At 39.5% G+C, this 21,381-nt stretch overlaps 1 protein-coding gene and 1 pseudogene across 2 annotated transcripts; one reads left to right on the top strand and one right to left on the bottom strand.

Moving 5' to 3' along the window:
* The first annotated feature begins 2,331 nt into the window (after positions 1 to 2,331).
* On the top strand, positions 2,332 to 16,731 carry LOC149818549 (pyruvate dehydrogenase E1 component subunit alpha-1, mitochondrial-like). The gene is made up of 8 exons (XM_089985920.1): positions 2,332 to 3,208; positions 3,921 to 4,000; positions 5,704 to 5,781; positions 9,854 to 9,949; positions 10,044 to 10,115; positions 10,297 to 10,350; positions 16,233 to 16,298; positions 16,386 to 16,731. Exons 1-8 carry the CDS (start codon positions 2,506 to 2,508, stop codon positions 16,428 to 16,430), a joined length of 1,194 nt encoding a protein of 397 aa, XP_089842046.1. The 5' UTR covers positions 2,332 to 2,505; the 3' UTR covers positions 16,431 to 16,731.
* Positions 16,732 to 19,452: 2,721 nt separating this feature from the next.
* Positions 19,453 to 21,110, bottom strand: LOC149818548 (putative galacturonosyltransferase-like 6 pseudogene; annotated as a pseudogene). Its single transcript, XR_016427173.1, has one exon. The product of XR_016427173.1 is annotated as a putative galacturonosyltransferase-like 6 pseudogene (transcript).
* Between the last annotated feature and the right edge of the window lie 271 nt (positions 21,111 to 21,381).

Here is a 21,381-nt window from a genome sequence, read left to right as displayed (position 1 = left end):
TATTTTATACATTGAACTGTAAGAATCAAACTAGTTATCCTAAAAGCATGCTTCACAGACGCGTGCACGTGCACACATACACATGCACGAGCACGCACACACACACACACACACACATATATATATATATATATATATATATATATATGATAATTTAACCAATGATTGAATATACAATTGACAATGATTGCAAACATTTTACAAACATGTATATGTAAAATAATAAATAAACAAAGTACCTATCAACGAGCATCAGACCTTGTTCCCTGTAATGACTACTTCCTCAAAGCTTGCACTTTCTCCTTCGGGACATTATCTAGCGCACTCTCTAGCCCAGCCCGAACATTTGACCCAACCACATGACCCTCAGTAACATTCACTTCCTGAGGAGGGTTCACATTAATCTCATCCTTATGGTTCACAACCTCTCCTTAGTGCGGTACCTCTTCTGTCCTTTACATGATTCTTACCTTCTATTATCCACACTCTCTATCTTTATCTCGTCATTGTCATTGTAGGTGGTTGCATCTCTACTTTATCTATCCAAGCATTAAGGTTAACAACAACATTAGAGTGAGCCAATGGTTTACTCTTCTTTACCAATGAGTTACCTTCCCCCTCTGATGCTTTCAAGACGGGAGACACATTTTGCCTTAGATATTGACTACTTTAAAAGTATTAGTTGTTGTTTGGCCAACATTGAAGGTGTTTGCTATTGATTATTTGAGCACAAATTTTTGGGTTTACAAAGAGTGTATTTTTTATGAAAAATGTCATACACTTAGATTCTTGACATTGGATGTGACTCTCTCTATCCATGTGTCATGCGTACTTCATGCTTCATAGTACATCAAATGATCTAGTTCATATTTTTTTCTTTTGCTTTTTTTGCAGTACTTAAACACTAAAAGATGATGTGGGTGTCGACCCTTCTGCATAATCTTCTCAATGGTCATATTGTATTAAACAAATTCAAAATTTTCTACCCTAACAAGATAAGGAATATAGGTAAGTAGACAGACAACAAAAATACATAATATATGCTATTGAAAAAGCATTGCAAAAATAAAATAAAATAGCATATTGACAATGCAAAAACCTCAATCGTTAAATAAACAAAAAAAAAATCAAACAATGTTCCCAACATGATATGTTTATATAAACAATCAAACAGAAGGATAGAAACATATGAATCTTTAAAACAAATGGAATAAGATATTGATCATGCAATGATAACTTGAAAACAATGCATTTCTTTTACAAAATAACTAACTCATGCCAATTGTGCAAAAAAATACTTATTCAAGCTGTTGTTTTAAAAAAACAATTAGTACAGACGTTAAAGATGTGCTTACAAAAAAAAATCACCGATGATGATTCTAAAATATCTGAGGATGAAGTGTCATTAATGAATCATCGACAATAGTTGTTGAAAAAGTCATCAGCTGAAAGCAGGTTGGGGAACAAAAAACCCTAGTTTATGCAAAAATAGTCTTGTGGTGAAGACAATTGGCTTTTATACTCAATTATTTAGCAGTGCGACTTTCACGAGGTATACATGTTGATCACTACATATATGCAACTTTAGTGTAGTATTTGCGAAGTTATGTGGTTTAGTTTAACTTTACATATATTTTTATGTTAACTTCGTGAGGTATATGCAAATTAAGTAGGATATTTGCGAGGTTACGAGATTCAGTTTAATAGGAAGTTTATATATTTTTATATGAATTTCGTATTATATATGCGGACTTAGTAAGGTATTTGCGATCTTCACAAATATAATTATACTAACTTCATGGTGTTCGCAAAAGAAAATGTGCAGACCTCCTTTTAAACTAGAGAATCAAAGTTTCACACATAGAAAAGGTGAAAAGGCCCTAATAAAGTTGGCTATTTATAATTTTGAACGTGAGGCAAATTTCGAACATTATGAGGTATTTGAGAAAATGATACTTTGAAAAAATCTATCATTATGGGAGTTTGAATTTTCTTTTACGTGACTTGACAAAACATGAACCTGACAATTTGTTATTTGGGCCGGTCTGGATGCACTGTGATGGGTCGTGTACCTGACACGTTGACAGCCCTAAGACCAATTGAGTACTGGCTACACATTTTCCCCTTTGGATCTTGGTTTCTCACTTTTGCCCGATTTCTTCAAATATTTGTATCGGGTCCGGACCGATAGCCGAGTAGTCCCGGGACCAAATATCGCTTGAGAAAAAGCTGCATGACCAAAATAACATCTTTTCATTTAAATACGAAAATACCCTCATTATGTAAAAATGTCCGGCATAGAATATATGGCTTAACTTTTTCATGCTTCCCTGATTCACTTTAAACATTCCCCTGCAATATCTTCGTCTTCCTCATTTCATCTTTGCATCGGCTTCTCCGTCGCCCTCAAGCTATTTCTCTGCGAATTCGTTCAAGAACCCGAGCTAAGCAGAACTCCAAACAGGGACTCCTAAGAGAAACCAGGACCAAAGCCCCGCCGTAATCATGAATTCCCTAGCTCGCGCCGGTTCCAAGCTCCTCCGCGCCCCCCCCGCCACCGCCACGGCCACCGCTACCTCCCTCTTCCACCGTCGGTGGTTCTCCGTCGATGACTCGACGACGCTGACGATCGAGACGAGCGTTCCGTTCACGGGGCACAAGATCGAGCCGCCGTCGCGGTCGGTGGAGACGACTTCGGCGGAGCTCATGGGGTTCTTCAGGGACATGGCGATGATGCGACGGATGGAGATCGCCTCCGACTCGCTCTACAAGGCCAAGCTGATCCGAGGGTTCTGCCACCTCTACGACGGCCAGGAGGCGGTCGCCGTCGGGATGGAGGCGGCGACCACCCGCCGGGACTGCTTCATCACCGCCTACCGCGACCACTGCATCTACCTTGCCCGCGGCGGGACCCTCGTCGAGGCGTTCTCCGAGCTCATGGGCCGCGTCGCCGGCTGCTCCAAGGGAAAGGGCGGGTCGATGCACTTCTACAAGAAGGAGAACGGGTTCTACGGCGGCCATGGCATCGTCGGCGCCCAGGTTCCCCTAGGATGCGGCCTGGCCTTCGCGCAGAAGTACGTCAAGGACGAGGCCGTCACCTTCGCGCTCTACGGCGATGGCGCCGCGAACCAGGGGCAGCTCTTCGAGGCCCTCAACATCGCCGCGCTCTGGGACCTCCCCGCCATCCTCGTCTGCGAGAATAACCACTGTGAGGATGTTCTAATTCCTTCGATTTCCCCCTCTTATTCTTCTTCTTCTTTGCTGTTTTTATCCATTCGTCTTTGAATTTTGGGGGAAGCTGCGTATTTGGCCTGGATTCATGGTTGGTTGATTGTCTTGTGAATTGTTGTTTTTTGGTTTGATGATTGAGACAATTGAATTCATGCTGCAAAGATTTTAGGGTTTGGGTTGGTTTTCTTTATGATTATGTTGAATGATGAATTTTGATGGGAGATAAGGTTTCTAAGATTGCTAACCAGTCGATTAATTGTGAATTGTGTGTATGTAATCATCATTCTGAAAGAAAATGGTTAGGTGGTTGTACTACTATGTTACGTTGATTTGGTTCCTGGTTGCTGATGGCTAATTTTTGAGGTGGGCTAGGTTTCCCAAGGTCCTGTCTGGGTGAAATGTAATAGGTTGTGAAGTGCTTCTTGTTTAATGATCGAGAGCGTTGGAAGTTCCTTAATTGCGTGAAATTCTTAAGAGTTTTCAGTTGTACTTTCTTTATGATTATGGATGGTTTCTGTGTGGACATATATATCAGAAGGCTCTTGATTGATCCTAAAGATTTGTGTGGCTTTTCGGGCTTCTTTTTGTGTAGTTCAAATGAAAATTGTTGATATTGTGGTGTTGTAGGAGAATAGATGGGAATTCTGTTTGTCGTCACAGTTCTGATTGTTGAATTTCTTTGGTCATAGATGGAATGGGGACTGCAGAATGGAGGGCAGCCAAAAGTCCAGCTTACTACAAGCGTGGGGACTACGTTCCGGGCTTAAAGGTTACTTATTGCAATATAAATTGTTCGTGCTATTGTTTTTAGTGGTGTGTTAGATGTGGATAAAATAATGCTTTTTATTAATGTGGATTTTATGAGTTTGAAATCTGATAGCTCAGAAAATGAATGTTCATGCATAGACTGAAAATACAGTCAAGTAGTTGGTAACCATTCTGTGCTTCATACAGTTGAGTACTTGTCAGATTTTTTTATCCAAAAGAAACTTGTCAGATCTGAAAGTTGGATGATGACATGATAACATCCATATCTCTAAGAAGCCATTTTTGCCAAACAATCCCAGTTGTAGTGTGTGCCATAACTTAATACTTAGCCTCCGCTTTAGTCTAATAGACAATGCAATCATCTGCTGCTTTTTACTCTTTTATGATATCAAGAAGTATGCAAGAAAGATGCAAAAGCCAGTAGTAGAGGACCAAGTGTTATTCATCCCCCAAAGTTAGAATCATAATAAGGTCTATGCACTAGTAATTACATTGATGAAGAAAATTATACATAGTGCACAGTGTCTAAAATATAACGAATGTTCCTTAGTACTGCTAAATGAACTGTATGGGATGCATTCATAAACTAACTGACGAGATTCACTAGATAGGAAATAACGTTGTGAAATCGTTAAATAAATGAGGCTCCCAACTAGTTGGTAACATACTGTACAATTAGTAAACGGCTCACCGTTTTTCTATCTGAAGCTAGCATTTGCTTTAATGGCTATGTTGACGCGCTTCCCATCCTCTGTCAGTCTAGCTTGAGGTAGTAGATCAATTGCATACTTGTGTTATGATAGTAGACATCCCTTCCTAGGGTATGTAATCTTTAAAACAAAAAATGTAAAGGAGTAAACCTAAGTCCTTCATCTCAAGAATCTGACCAAGCTTTTGTTTTATACTAACTATCAAATAAGTGTCATGTCTTGTGATAATCATATTTTCAACATATAACAGAAGCAAAACACTGTCCTGAGGAGATGAAAAAAAACTTGGCTCAGTAGTGATAACTCTATGTGAAACCCAAGTTGTTTAATTTCAGTAGTGAAACTAGGCCCTAGGTACCTGTTTGAGAGCATAGAAAGCTTTCATAGGCTATACATTCTATCCTCAGAATCCAACAGACCATGTAGCAACTGTATATAAACTTCTTTGTCTAAGTCATCATTGAAAAATACATTCTTCACATTCAACTGCCAAAGGTCTCACAGTCTCACTGTTTAATGGTGGCAACAGCTAATAGAGTGTGAATAGTAGCCATATGGGCTAATGGGGCAAAAGTCTCTATATTATCAAATACCAAACTGTTGTTTGTAGCCCTTTGCCCCAAGTTCTGAAGCCTGAAAAATGCTTTCATGAAGAATTTGTGCTCTTACTGATAGGCTAATTGAAATGCTGACTGGCTTTTCTTTTCCCCTTTATGATGAATCCTAGAATGAGGTTATTGGCCTTTGATTTAGTAGTGATAGTTTACTTGATTGGCCATTTTATGCCCAGCTTGAGATGGGTCAATTTTGGGCCCAAAATTAGAAAGCACATAGACCAACATGGAATGAATATGTTGATGCTTTACATGTTCATTACTGAAGTTGATGATGCTTGATTAGCACATTTATCAAATATCTGTTAATGCTGATACACCTTATGTTTCTTCTTTGTTGATGGTATCATTTCACCCTGTTTTGGTTTTTCTTGCAACAGGTGGATGGGATGGACGCTCTTGCTGTTAAACAGGCGTGTAAATTTGCCAAAGAACATGCCTTGAAGAATGGGCCTATAGTGAGTAAAAGATCATACTATTTCATTTCTTTTCTATCAGATCTATCCATTGTCATTCATGTTGATTATTGATGCTAGCAATGCACACCATTTTCTTAGGGTAGGTGATGTACAGAATATTATTGTTCATTTTAAACCTTTTTAGGCATTACATGACTGTCTTCTCTTGTTTACTTCCTTTTCCCCATAATCTGATTGTGCATCGAGCTTCTAGGCTTTGTCCTTTGAATTCAGAAATGCGTGTAACAGGTGACAAGTCATTATCCCTCCCCCATGGATCATTAACTTTTTAGCATATAGATTTCATTGTTAATTGGCTAGAATGCTTGATTGTTACTTGTCTACTATGGTAAAATTCAGGAGCAATACTTGCCCATTTTTTTGTCATTCTTCGTCTTGTTCTTTATATCTATTTCTCCAAAATTGTCACATCTGATCCTATGTTCCTTTTATGTGGAACAACATACGTTGAGGTATAACATTTCTCTACCAATCATCACCAATAGCATTGTGTCTTACCATAAGTGCAAATATGAAATTAAATCTCAATTGCATCTTGTACATCACCTGACCTACTCCATCCTCTCATCATAAGTGACAGTTTCAAACAGGGGCAGAGCTAGGAATCTAAATTAGGGTGGGCACAAATGTATAATAAAAAGGATAATATAATTACTAATAAATTTTACTAATAATATGTTCAAAAAATAGTTATTCTAAAACATACCTTTTACATTTGACATCGTCGACTTTTAAATTTTTGGAAAAAGATTTATAATTGATTTATTTCTAATTGATAAAAAATATCGATTGATAAAATCATAGACCTCTCATCTATGCTAATTGATTAAAAGAATAAAATCCCTAAAATTCTAACCAAAAGCAATCATTCATTATTCATGGATTCATGTGCTTAGTGCTAATTGAAAAAGAAAAACACATAAAAACTCTAAAACCATAACTAAGCGTTGATGCCAATTAAAAATACCAAATCAAAACCCTAATTCCTACAAACATCATAAATTATGCATTTCTGCTAATTAATAATAGAAAACCCTAATGTTCTACTAAAATCAAGCATTAATTTTTCATGGGATTCGTGCATGGTAATTAGTAAAAATACCTGAAACTATAACTAAACATTTGTCATTATAAAAAGAAGCTAAATCAAAACCCTAAATCGTAACAAACATCATTCAAAAATGTGTTAATTAAAAAATAAACCGCCTAAAGTTCTAACCAAAATCAAGCATGCATTCATGAAATCATGTTTAATGTTGATTGAGAAAAAAAAACACAAAATACCTAATTAAATATTCTCCATTTTTAATTTTTTCTCTCTCAAAAAAATTAAATATCCATGTCATTTGAAAAAACCAAAATAAAAAACTTAAATCCTAACAAAAGTCAGATTTAGGGGTTTGATTAGTGATAACTAAATCAAGCATTCCATGAATGGAATCATGCTTAATGATAATTCAAAAGAAAGAGAACACAAAAAAAACCCATAAAAGCAAACAATATTATAGGTAAAATATCACGATATTAACATGAGAATATCACGATATTCTCGTGATAATATCACAATATTATGAATTATTGTTACTGTTTTTATTTATTTCAACATCTTAAATGTGTTTCTCTTCTTTGTTTTGCATTTTTTACTTATTTCTCTTATTATATATGTATTTTATTATCTAAACATGATAATTTCTTACTTATTTTTGTTATTTTTATATATTTTTTATTTTTTAAGCCCTGATATTTTGCTGAGATTTATCACCAAACCTATAGTATCGCGAGAAATAGCCGATACCGATATTTGTGACTATGGTTCTGAATTATCATTGTCTTTGATTCTATGTTTCATTTCTGAGATAATTGCTGCAATCTTGCGGACAAGTGCATATTTTGCTCCAGCTTTTTTCAGCCATCTCTTAAGAAAATGACTATTTTCATTCAAAGCTACTGTTTATTTCCACACTGCAATTTGCATTTGAAATGAACTCTGTGGACAACCTGAACAGAATCTTTTTGTTTCTTTCACAAGTTTGAAATGGCCTAAAAAAGGTTCATTTGAAATGAATTCAGGTGCTTTCTTGTTCATTCTTAAATTGAGCAAAGGATTGTTAAATTATCCTTTTAGTTGTGGACGAAATGGGCTATGGTTGGGAAAATGTATTCTTTTTCAAAAGGCTTGGGTCTTACGATTAGAATTTAAAGGAGGTTTTTTTTCTCCTGTTCTTCAGTGATTTTTGAGCATGTATTTTCTGATATATATATATATATATATATATATATATATAGAGAGAGAGAGAGAGAGAGAGAGAGAGAGAGAGAGAGAGAGAGAGAGAGGTCGTGTCAGGGTGCACTGCACACCTTGACCCGACTTTCACTGCCCACCCTGATCTTAAGCCCCCTATGAAGGGGATTTTTTGGTCAGGGTGGACATGTACCCACCCTGGCCTCAATGTGTCTCCGCCACTGGATTCAAATGTTATAACCTTAGGTGATGGCCCAGTCCCCACAAGGACATTTGGTGATTATACTCTGCTGTGTGTGTCATCAGGTGAGATAACACGTAAACAAGACTCCAGCTGGTACCATTGGACATAATCCTCACTACATTTGACTTCACTCTGTGCTTTGTATGGTCCCAACATCTTCATGATTTATTGGCACTGCATTGACCAATCTTACCCATGTGACATTTGTTGTGAATCCTTAAACCCTTGTTATATTTGGTTTCTCAATCATGAGTTTCAGGCAGATTTTTCTTCGTTGTATATGGGTATGTTTGAATTGCGGACAGCATAGGACAGGACAGTGCTGTCCACAGACAGGACAGGACGCACTGTCCCGACCTGTCCACGTGCCATAAAAATATTTTTTTTCCTTTTTGTATTCGAGTGTGTCCGTCCTTCACTGTTCTGTTGGGGGGGGGGCATGGAACAGCGGCGGACGTCAAATTATTGTTCGCGCGTTTGTGTGGGTGTGTGGATGTGCACATGGAGCCCACACTCGGTGCATCCAGTGGATGGTGATTCAAACGTGCCATACATGTGATTGGTCTGCCATAAAGGTGTGTACGAGTATGATTACGTCTTAATAGCTTATTGCCTTTGGAAACCTTATGCATGTATCATAGTAGATGGACGGTAGAACCTGTGAAAATGCATATGTTTGACGTCTGCGGGTATACTTTTTCGTTGCTTGTATGTATGTTATCCATGACAATGTAGGCGGATGTTGAAGATAGGGACTCAGGATTCTGGGCCTTGAGATGGGTGACCTTTGAAAGTGAATTTTGATTAGGCTGTCCTAGTCTGATTCTGGCTGCGACCCACACGGAATGTCTTTCAGGCTGGTTCAAATTGCTGGGAGTACCTATATTCTCTGGCATGTTGCTTCAAGTCAGTTTGAATTGGATCCCATGCTGTCAAGTCCATGAAGATGATTATCATGACAAGATCTTTCTTTGAGCACAGGTGAGCTGAGTGTATGACATGACTAAGGGTTGTGTCTGGCCTTTGTCTTTCTACTCAAATTCCCCAACCTGTATTATAGTTAATCGATTCTAGGACACCTCTCTCTCTCTCTCATCCTAACCACTTGCTTAATCAGAATCTACGGGCATTTATGTTCTTTTATTTACTAAAAAATTGCTTTGAATCAAATGAACATAACAAGAAACTTGGTTTTTCAATTGTGAATTTCTGGTACAATATGAGCTATTGTTTTTGTCTCCAAAGGGCCATCCTAATGTGAAAAGTACCTAATCTAATGCATGTTCCGATGAAATAAGCTCTAGAGAATACATCTGCAAATTCAGAATTAAGCAAAAAACTCCTTCAGCAATGTTTGGAACTGGTTAGGACAGATGAACAGGTTAAGGCCTTTCTCTCTCTCTCTCCTATTTATTTTCTTCTATTCTTCCTCTATGCTCTTCATCAACCTGCTTTGGCCATTTGCCTCCACCTTGGGAGAGCACTGAACATATTAACTAATGCATACCTACCCATTTCTTATCAAACAAAGGTATCTAATTATCGTCTAATGTTGTTTTTTTTAGATCCTTGAAATGGACACTTATAGGTATCACGGACACTCTATGTCAGATCCTGGAAGCACTTATCGCACACGTGATGAAATCTCTGGTGTAAGACAGGTAATTCATAAATTTGGCGCAAATTAGTTTGACTGTGTTGCATGACTTGTTTTCCATATGTTTAACTGTTTGCTTCAATTTGTCTGCTTGATAGGAGCGTGATCCAATTGAACGAATCAGAAAGCTGATATTAGTGCATGACATCGCTAGCGCAGCTGAACTCAAGGTTTTCCAACTTTCTCCTATATGATGCATGTATATGGTTAAAAGTTTCAAAATAAATGACCCATAGTGAACCCAGCACACCTGTCTAACCATACAAGGATAGCATAAATGGAGAATTTTCAGGGTAGTGCCACACAATATTGTTGTTTTAGCATTGAGAAATCTTATGTGTGTTCTTGCAGGACATTGAGAAAGAGGTTAGAAAAGAAGTTGATGATGCCATTGCAAAAGCTAAGGTTGGCACTTCATAGTTTAATGCTCTTTGTTTTCCTGTTGTAACCTGTAAAAGTATCTCCAACAAGATACTAAGATGAAGACCTTAATATTCTTGATAATAAACTCGGCACACATGCATAATAAGAACACTTTAGAACACTAGTGCACAAAAGCACAACTCACAAAATCTCACAATTGCACAACGGCATAAAAAATATTGGAATCACTTTATTGAGCGCTTGGGCTTTGACTCAAAGCCATAGAAAAACACCAGGGGGAATACCCCTATTTATACACAATGGGAAGCCATGGAGGGGCTCCCAATATGATCGTTGGGACCCCTCCAACAGTTATAATTATAACTTATAACTGTTGAAAGGGCCCAACGATCATGTTGGGTGGGCCCCTCCATGTGCCAAAAGGAAAAAAGAAGGAATAAAAAGAGAGAAAGAAAAAGAAAAGAGGAAAAAAGAAAGGGGAAAAAATACATACATATTCCAAAAAGAATATATGTAAAATGATGAGTATACCCCTATGGCTAAGGTGAAATATATATATATATATATATATATATATATATATATAAATTATATATAATAGGTAGATACATATACATATATTATATATATGTATATGTATTACCTTATATATATAAAATATATATTAGATTACATGATTTGATTACATAATTTAACACTCCCCCTCAAACTTAGGGCAAGATGATCGAAAGTTTGTCAAGGAGAAAGTTGAATCGTGGAGCACACAATGCTTTGGTAAAGAAATCTGTCAACTGATATTCTGAAGTGACATATGAAAGATCAATGACTCTTTTCAGGTAGGCTTCACGAACATAGTGACAGTCCATCTCAATGTGCTTAGTCCGCTCGTAAAAGGTATGATTTTTGACAATATAAATTGCACTTTTGTTGTCACAACATAGCTTAGTGGGTCCTTATAATGTGATTCCCATGTCTTCTAGTAGTTGATGAATCCATACAATTTCCATGGTAGTAGTTGCCATGGCACGATATTCAGCTTCGGTTGAAGATAGAAACTTTTTGTTGTTTCTTACATCTCCACGAGATCAGTGAATCACCTAAGAATACACAAAAACTAGTGGTGGAGTGACGGTTATTTGGGTCACCTCCCCAATCAGAGTCAGTATAAGCAATTAATTTTAAATCAGAAGAAGATGACAGAAAAACTCCCTTATTTAGAGTACCCTTTAGGTATCTTACGACTCGTAAGACGACACTCATGTGAACAGAAGTTGGTGCATGCTGAAACTGACTTGTCGTACGAACTGCATGTGAGATATCTAGTCTGGTAATACTTAGGTACATCAACGATCCTACAAGTGTCTTAGGGAGTAGGATTGGAGAGAAGAACACCATCATCAATCTTCATTTTAGCTCCTACTATAGCAGGAGTTTCACAAACCTTATCATCTGTAATACCTGACCTGTCAATAATCTCAGATGCAAGCTTAGTTTGAGATAAAAAATACCCTCTATGAGAGTATGCTACTTCAATACCCAAAAAATAAGTTAGAAATCCCAAGTCAGACATTTCAAACCTATTCTTTAAAATTGTTTTTATGCTTTTAATCCTTTTAGAACCACTTCTGGTTATAAGCATGCCATCCACATAAAGAAGTAAAATAACAATCCCTGCATTGGATTTTCTAACAAACAAAACAGTATTAGTAAAACAGGATAAAAAACCATTTTCTAACATTACGGAGTTAAACCTATCATACCAAGCCTTGGGGGCTTGTTTCAAACCATAAAATGTTTTTCGAAGGCGCAACACTTTTCTTTTAGGAGACTCCATTCCAGGAGGAGCATCCATATATACTTCTTCATTTAGATCTCCGTTTAGAAATGCATTCTTAACATCCATTTGATAGATGTTCCACTTGTTGATCGAGGCAACTGTTATAAGACATCTGACGGTGACCATTCGAGCTACCGGGGCAAAGGTTTCTTCATAATCAATCATATATTCTTGACTATATCCTTTTACAACTAAACGGACCTTGTGTCTCTCGAGGGACCCATCACTCTTAGTCTTAACCTTAAACACCTATCTACACCCTATTGCTTTCTTACCTTTAGGAAGGTCTTGAAATTCCTATGTCTTGGCTCTTCTTAGAGCTTCGAGTTCATTATCCATTGCGACTATCCATTCATGACATTTTCGTGCTTCCTCAAAGTTTCTAGGTTCTATGTAAGAGTGAATGGCTCTTAGACAGACTCTATGTTTAGGTGAAAAAGACTCATATGAGATGAACCTAGAAAGGGTTTTTCTATGTCTTTCGGTCCTACGAAGGTTTTTCTCACTTTGAGGAGCAGTCCCACTAGCATCATCATATCTTTCGAGGGCACTTCTGAAAGTTTTTCTATCTCTATGAGTGTAGGTTATGGGATCTCTATGCGGTTCCTGATTGACATGTTGATGAAATGAAGAGGACACATGACTGGTTTCATTATCACTTGAGTCATTCTGATTCGACTCATCATCACTAGTTTCATCACCTTCAGTTAACAGATCAAACAGAAAAGAATAGTCTACATTCTTGTCATTAAATTCAATTTTTTCGAAATCACTGAGACTTTCTAAAAAGCTTACATTTCTGGAAACATATAGTTTATCATTTTTAATATCATAAGACCGAAAACCCTTTTGAGTTTCAGAATAACCAAGAAAGGCACAAGGAATGGCCTTGGGAGAGAGTTTGCCATTTTTATCAGTAAGGACAAAACATTTGCATCCAAAAACCCTTAACCTGGTATAATCAGGTTCTTTTTCGTACAATCTTTCAAATGGGGAAACCTTGTTCAAAATTTTTGATAGGAGTCTATTTATGAGATAGACCGATATAAGGGTTGCCTCAGCCCAAAGTCTTTTCGGAATATTCTGTGAAATGAGCAAGGTTCTAGTTGTTTCAATGATATGCCTATGTTTTTGTTCAGTCAACCCATTTTGTTGTGGGGTTTTTGGACAAATTTTTTTATGGAGAATACCATGACTTTCAAGATAACTTTTGAATTCATTAGAAAGATATTCGCCATCGGAGTCGGTTCTAAGAATTTTTAAACTTCCATTGAATTGATTTAAAATCATCATATGGAATGTTCTAAAAATCGAAAAAACTTCATGTTTATGTTTAAGAAAATATATCCAACTAAATCTAGTGTAATCTTCCACAAAGATAACATAGTATGAGAAACCTCCTTTAGATATCACCGGAGCCGGACCTCATACATCGGAGTGAACAATTTCAAAAGATTTTGTTGTAAACATGGATCTTTGAGTAAAATGTAGGCTTTTCATTTTTCCAAGTAAGAGATTTTAACAATGTTGGGATGCCCTAATCTCTTATACCATACATGAATATCATTGTTTTGAGCAACATTACAAAATTGGTTCTTGAGAATTTGGAGAAAATCAACATAGTAGAGGTCTTCTCTCCTAGAGCCTTCCCCAATTAACTTCCCGGACTGGCGATCCTGTATCTAATATTTATTAGAAGAGAATTTTATATCTCAACCATAGTCCGAGAGTTGAGAAATCGAAAGTAAATTTAAGTTTAGTTTTGGTATAAGACGATTTTTTGGAATAAAGAAGTCTTGTTTTTCAAAATTGTCCATTCCTTTAATTTCAAGAGGTGTTCCATCCGCCGTTGAGACAAAAGATGAAAGAAATTTTTTAGAAAAATCGGAAAGAGAATAAACACTTGGAGTCATGTGAAATGATGCACTGAAATCTAGGAGCCAAGATGTCTTACCGAGAGATGAGGAGGATGACATAGCGGCTCCAGAAATGCCTCCTTTGAGAAGAGGTTGTAGAGCATCCGCAATTTGTTGAAGGGAAAGAGGTTCATTTGATGAAGAAGGTCATTCCTCTGGTTGGGATGCCATAGCTGCGACAAGTATTTTCTTTCATTTGGGGCAAATGGGTTTGATATGCCGGGGTTCTTTACAAAAATGACAAGTTAATTTGCTATAGTCTCTTTTGCCATATCGATCATTTCCTCCTTGACCTTGATTTTTGAAATGAGGAGGTTTGTAGGCCTTCATATTATTCCCGGGTCTTGACACAACATAGCAAGCTCGTCCCAAATAGATGATAGTTCGGCAAAATATTCCCGAATAGACAAATCTTTTTGTTGAAGGGTCAATGCCTTCTTTTGAAGGTAATACTTGCGTGATAATCCCTTAAAGTATACATTTTTTCAAGGTACAACCAAGCTTCGGAGGCCTTTTTGAACTTAATGATGTTGGCGTTGATCTTGGTTTCTACGGACGAAAAAATCCAAGACAAGATCTTGAAGTTCTTCATCTCCCACTCATCATGCTTTTTTGAATAATCTTCTAGGGCTTTTTGTCTATCTTCTCCCTCAAGAATCTTAATATCCTCTTTTTCAATGATTGTAAGTTTAGGTTTGGGTTCTGGTATTGAACCTTGAATGTACCCCCAAAGACCCTTTCCTTTGATATGTGCTTCCATATTGCCGGCCCAAACATGATAGTTTGAACCACTAAGTTTAAAACCAAGGGAGAAGTGAGAGTCTTTTTCACTTATTAGAGAAGGTAGAAGATAAAAAATAACACGTACCTCAAAAGATTTTCAAGTCTTTCTTGATAAAAGAGGCTTCTAAAATATTGCCCGAAGAAAATGATCTACTTTAAACTCCAATAGCTTGAAGGCACATTTTTCGAGGCACTTCAAAAAATGAAGAGATGCGCAATTTTCCTTCTTCAACGAGGCTTTGATATCATGTAAAAGTATCTTCAACAAGATACTAAGATCAAGACCTTAATATTCTTGATAATAAACTCGGAACACATGCATAATAATAACACTTTAGAACACTTGTGCACAAAATCACAACTCACAAAATCTCACAAATGCACAACGGCATAAAAAATATTGGAATCACTTTATTGAGCACTTGGGCTTTGACTCAAAGCCATAGAAAAACACCAGGAGGAATACCCCTATTTATACACAATGGGAAGCTATGGAGGGGCTCCCAATATGATCGTTGGGACCCCTCCAACGGTTATAATTATAACCTTTGGAAGGGCCCAACGATCATGTTGGGTGGGCCCCTCCATGTGCCAAAAGGAAAAAAGAAGGAATAAAAAGAGAGAAAGAAAGAAAAAGAAAAGAGAAAAAAAGAAAGGGGAAAAATACATACATATTCCAAAAAGAATGTGTAAAATGATGAGTATACCCCTACGGCTAAGGTGAAATAAATATATATTTTATATATATAATAGGTAGATACATATACATATATTATATATATGTATATGTATTACCTTATATATATAAAATATATATTAGATTACATGATTTGATTACATAATTTAACAATAACCATAGTCACAAATATTGGCACATTTTTTAAAATATTGTAATTTTATTGCGAGATTTTCGAAGGACGATATGATGCCCTAGAAGAACATGTTATTTTCAAAATATCCCATTTTTGATGTGATATTATCACGATGAAAACAGTTTTTTTTTGTTTTTTATATTATTTATATTTTTATAATTTATTCATATATATATATATATATATTCATATATTTTATGCTAGGTCACATGGATACTCCATTTTGACTTCCATTCTGTATCCCCTTATAGTCAAGTGATGCTGGAAACATTTTTAAAAATGACCTTATTCCCGTATTCACAGCCATATCCATGTGACAGATTTTGTGTTCTATGTATGCTGAGATTTTTTTTGAGGAAAACCAAAGTTCTAAACATATGACAAGATTTTCCTCGCCGATTTTCCTGAGAATGTGATGTCGGACTATGTTTTGCATCTATATTTCTTAGTTTAGTTGTTAATTTAGCTTATTCTATGCCATTTTGCCTTCAACAGGAGAGCCCAATGCCTGAACCTTCTGCACTCTTTGAACATGTTTATGCAAAGGGACTTGGAGCTCAGGTATATCAAGATGGTATTGTTGTCCCCAACTTCCTTTTCTTTTGCATTCGAATCACTAAATACTAAGCTAGAATTGATAAATTGCAGTCATTTGGAGCTGACAGGCATGAGCTGAGAGCTACTCTGCCATGATCGAAAGCAACCCATTACATGTTTTCTTCGTCTGAATCTCCGATGAAATAATAAAGTTGTCAGGAAGCTCTTGGGCCCTACTATTACCTGGAATCTTATCCTGTACAAATAGCACCATCAGTTTTGCAGAGTCTTCTGTTTACCCTCTCCATCGACTGAAAATTTTCCTGCGGATTCATGTTGCATCTTTGTTTCTTTCTTTTCTCTCCATTTGAAAATTGAGGGAATGGATTCATGTTCTCATGTATCAATAATTGATCTGCTTTAATGGTGGTTGACCATGTGGTGCATATTTTGCTTCTGGGAGAACTGAATATTTATTTCATGCTGTAGAGCACTTGGGAAAGGCATAAGTGTCTCTTTCAAACTGGCTCATCTGGGCTGTCACAGCCCATCTTGTGTTGGTTTGCACATGCTGACAGGGGACGCTACTTGCACGTTATATTACGTTTACTTATAATTAATTTCAATGAATGCCATCACTTGCATGCTTGCATATTCGTGTCTCTGTGTGTGTCTGCTTACTCACGTGAGAGCAAGCGTATATGAGATCATTTTTTATGCAGCGCTGCATGCTTAGCTGCTGATGATCATCCATCTCAACTTTTCTTGAGATGGACACCACAGCCATCAGGAGAAATGCCAAGATGGGTGGCTGTCAAACAGGTTGCTTCATGCCCACCATGCAGCGGTGCTGCACATAATGTGAATACTATATAATATATGATGCCAAATTTTGATCAGGCATATATTCACTGTTAAAACCTATATAATATATCAAACCAAATTTTGAATATGGTGCCCATTTAGCTGTACTGAGCATTTTATTTTGATTAATATGCAAGGGGAAACCACACGCGGAGAAGTTGGAGTATCCTATGACTTGGGCTTGTAATTGGTTAATTTAATTTCAACCGAATGAGATTTCTTGCATGTGTATGTGTGTGTGAGCGCACCCACTCGCGTGAGAGCAGGCATATATTATGTACTTTAGTTAATGAATTCTTCATTTCCCTTAAAAAAAACTTTTAAGAAGCCTATACAATATAAGATGACAAATTTTTGCTTAGCCCTTCTGCGCAAGCCAACCTGTAGCATAGACCTCTGGGACAAAGGTCCTAACCTTGGAGTTCTATGCTGCCGGTATGATGACTAGGGATGGCAGTGGACCGGGGGAAAGCGGGGCCCCGCCCCGCCTCGCCCCGTTTGGACCGGGGATGAAGGGTATGAAACGGGGATGGAGGGGGGACAAAGGTTAAAATCCATCCCCGTCCGGGGGTGGAGGCGGGGATGGACGTGCACTTTTCCCTGCCACGATCCCCGCCTCATCCCCGCCCCGACTACTTTTCCCCGCAATATCCCCGCCTCATCCCCGTTTGAACCGGGGATGGAGGACATGAAACGGGGATGGAGGATAAAATCCATTCCCGGCCGGGGATGGAGGCAGGGGTGGAGGATAAAATCTTGAGGCGGGGCGGGGGTGGAGACCTTGTCCCCCGCCCCACTGCCATCCCTAATGATGACCGTAGTTATGGCAGTTCGAACCAGTGCGACCAGGTTTTTGTGACGGGTGTGGTTTCTTCGGGTTTATAAATCCAAAAAAGGCAATATATTAACTGCTATGCCTATATAATATATATTGCCAAATTTTGAATATGGTGCCAAATTTTGTACTCAGCTGTCGCACATGTTGAGAAAGAGTTCTTTTTTGTCTTGAGATTCTGAAGTTCTGTTTTCATACAAATAAAATGGCATAATTATATAGGTAGTTCTGTGCACGACAAACCAATTTATTTGTATTTTGTTGATTGCTCCTAGTATTAAAACAATGAGATCAATGCTGGATTAGCTATATATAAGAGCCCTGGCCCCCACCATTGGCAGGAGTGAATCAAATAATTGTTTGATTGCTTTGCCTCCAAGTTTGCCTCACCCTTTGATAATATGGGCGCTTTGCATTTCTGTGCGGTGATTAGGGATGTCAATGGATCGGATTTTCTGAAATCCAATCGAATCCCACCGTCTAGTCAGATTTATTTAGCTGAAACAATATCCAATTATAATCAGATGCAGATATGGTTTTGGTTTTTTTTTACTGAATCCAATGAATACATGGATTTGATGGATATCTGAATCCAATTACATGTAAAAAAGTGGATTTAGTATGAGCATTTCATCATCTGATTCGAAGCTGAATTCATTTAAGGGCAGCGTCCGGTTAGTCAGATATGGTACTGATTCCAATCCAAAACTGTTTACATCTCTAGTGGTGATTCAGCCGTTCAAAGACTTGACCCTGTCATGCGGCTAGACCTCTGCACGTTTTCTTTTTTCTTTTTTGGATTAAGAAGGAAACCAGCCGTGCAGAACGGCACGTCTAGTTGTCTTGCCCTAGGGTGTTTCCTTGAGGAGCCGGTGGGCTCATGATGTGCAGGCCAGTTTAAAAACTAATGTTTGATAAGTGAACTATTCGTGGTGCAAGTGTCTGTTGACTTCCAGCTTAAACTCAATTAGCTGGTTAATCAGGATTCTGGCCTTGTGGTTGGTGAGCTCCGAGACGTCCTAATGCTTGAGAGGTCAATCTATGGAAGAAACACACTGCAAAATGGCGGCCATGCTTCGGCATAATCAAGAGTCATAATACCCTTGCCCTTTGTCCCTGAGAACAAAAGCCTGACCAGCCAAGGCCATCCCAATCCCATCGAACTTTATGAAACTCTTACCAAGTGTGCAGAGCCCTTGTGGGCTCCCCAAGGCTTGTTTAAGCATGGACAGATACAGCTAACAATGGTAAAGAGTTACCCAAGTTCATCTACTCCTTAATCAATCATTTACATAAAGCTGGAATCCTGTAAGGATGTACTGTCCTATTAATTCAGACCAAGATGAAAGCCATAACCAATTTTGCTTCATAGTTTGAAATTCAAAATGGACCAGGGAGACAAGAGATGTGCCACTTGCCAAAACGAATAAGCAAGAAAATAAACAGGGCAAAGACAAACAAATTCAACAGTGCAGCACAGAAAAGAATGTTTTTCCCCTTATTATTCGTCCATCTATCAAATCTGATAGTTCCTCTACTGTGTACAGACATCACAACAAATGATCATCTCAGCAAATGATCCCTCCCAAGTACACTTTGCATCTATCTCATCCTCTCCACCATCACCATCACCATCACCACCACCAACAGCAATAATCGGAGGCAAATAGAAAGAAAGTATTTCTCCCTCCCATCATCATACAAATACACCAATCGGAGCTATCAGTATTCTACATAAACGAATCAGATAAAAAAAGAACCTAAAAGACTTAAGAACCAATACAAACAGAGACAAGAGTCGAGAAAAAAGAAAAAGAACGGTCTTCCCTTCTGTACAATCATCTCTCTCCCCAAAGAATCAACCAATCAATCAAGGAACAAATCTGATCCTCCAATCGAAGAGCCACAAATTGTCCCACCATTTCCTTCCTCCCGACCTTCACTCCACCGCCGAGATCCCCCTCTCCGCCGCCGTCTTCCCTGCAGTGGCGTAGAGATCGTACGGGCTCCACAAGCTATCCAACGGGCACGGCGCTCCGGCGTCGAGTCTCGCCCACGGCTTCCCCTTCCCACTCCAATGCAGAAGGCTCACCGGCCCAGGATGCAGACCCCTGCAGCTCCCCACCACGTTGTCTCCGCCCAACCCGTGCTGGTTCCACCGGTGGTCCAGCGCCTCCACCTCTCCGGCGAACACCAACAAGAAGGGCGGCAATGACCCGAGCTCGTAGATCCTCCTCTCCTTCTGGATCTCCATCCACCCCTCGATCCTCTCTCTGTACTTCGCCGCCCTCCACGCCCCCAATTCCATCACCATCACCCCGGTGTTGAAGTAGCACGGCGCCCGGCTCCGCCCGGCGAAAATCGCGGCCATGGCCGGGCTTCCCCAGAAATTCGCCGTGAAATACTTGGTGAAGTTCGCGTGGCAGTACTCCGGTGCCGCGACCGGCCTGCCTGCGGTTGCGGAGCCCCAGAGCTTCGCGACGTCGTCGACGACGACGAGGTCTGAGTCGAGGTAGACGACGCGGCCGACGCAGGGCTCGAGCAGGTCGGCGAGGTAGGTCCGGGCGTAGTTCAGCGGCTGCTCGAGCGCCGCCCGGACGGAGGCGGAGACGAGCGACCGCACCCGCTCCTCCTGCTGGAACCGGTAGAGCTTGAACCGGAGCGAGGGGAACGCCGACCGGACGATGGTTCTCAGGCGATCGCCGTCGCTGGAGAAGACGAAGTGGAAGAAGACGCTCTCCGGGCAGGAGGCGTGCTTCAGGACGGAATGGACGGCCGCGATCGAGCCGCGTAGGTACTCCCCGTCGAGCGTCATCGCGATGTGCACCAGCGAGGGGTCGCAGACGGAGGCGCTCCGCCAGTGGGCAGTCGGCGGACACCCCTCGCCGTTCCGGTACTCCGGCGCCTCGGCGTACTCCGAAAAACCGCCATCCGGGAATGACCGGATGGATTCCGTCAGCGGCGAGGCGCAGAGCACGAGGACGACTAACGTCAGTATTGATGCAAAACCGGGCATCTCTCTTGTTCCTCCGTCTGGTTCTTGTTCAAGAATTGTGCGTTATAAGGGTGCGACGGAAAACCGGAATGGGTCAAGAAACGCGGTTACTTCCACGCGGTTTCCCGTCCGCGCCTGCGTGATGACGAAAGGTAAGGAAGGGGGAGGGGGCGATTATATACCCGGAAAGAAGCAGAGGGGTAGTTTTGGAATTCAGTATTTCTGGAAAACGGACCAATGGTTGAAAGACAGCTGGCTCCCGAGCATCCAGCTGTGCTCGTTGGCGACGGCACCCATTGGGGCCCACGAGACGTGTGGGCACGTGCTCGTTGCTTGCCACCGAATTAAAGATGCCCGCCGGATTCCGTCCGGATCCGGCGATTTTTCGCCGGAATTTTCCTAAGAGCTTTGGA

The sequence above is a fragment of the Nuphar pumila genome, chromosome 13 (genome assembly GCF_984573655.1).
Source record: "Nuphar pumila chromosome 13, dmNupPumi1.hap1.1, whole genome shotgun sequence".
NCBI lineage: Eukaryota > Viridiplantae > Streptophyta > Magnoliopsida > Nymphaeales > Nymphaeaceae > Nuphar > Nuphar pumila.
Note: the sequence above shows the minus strand (reverse complement) of the source record. Positions and strands in the feature narration are given on the sequence as shown.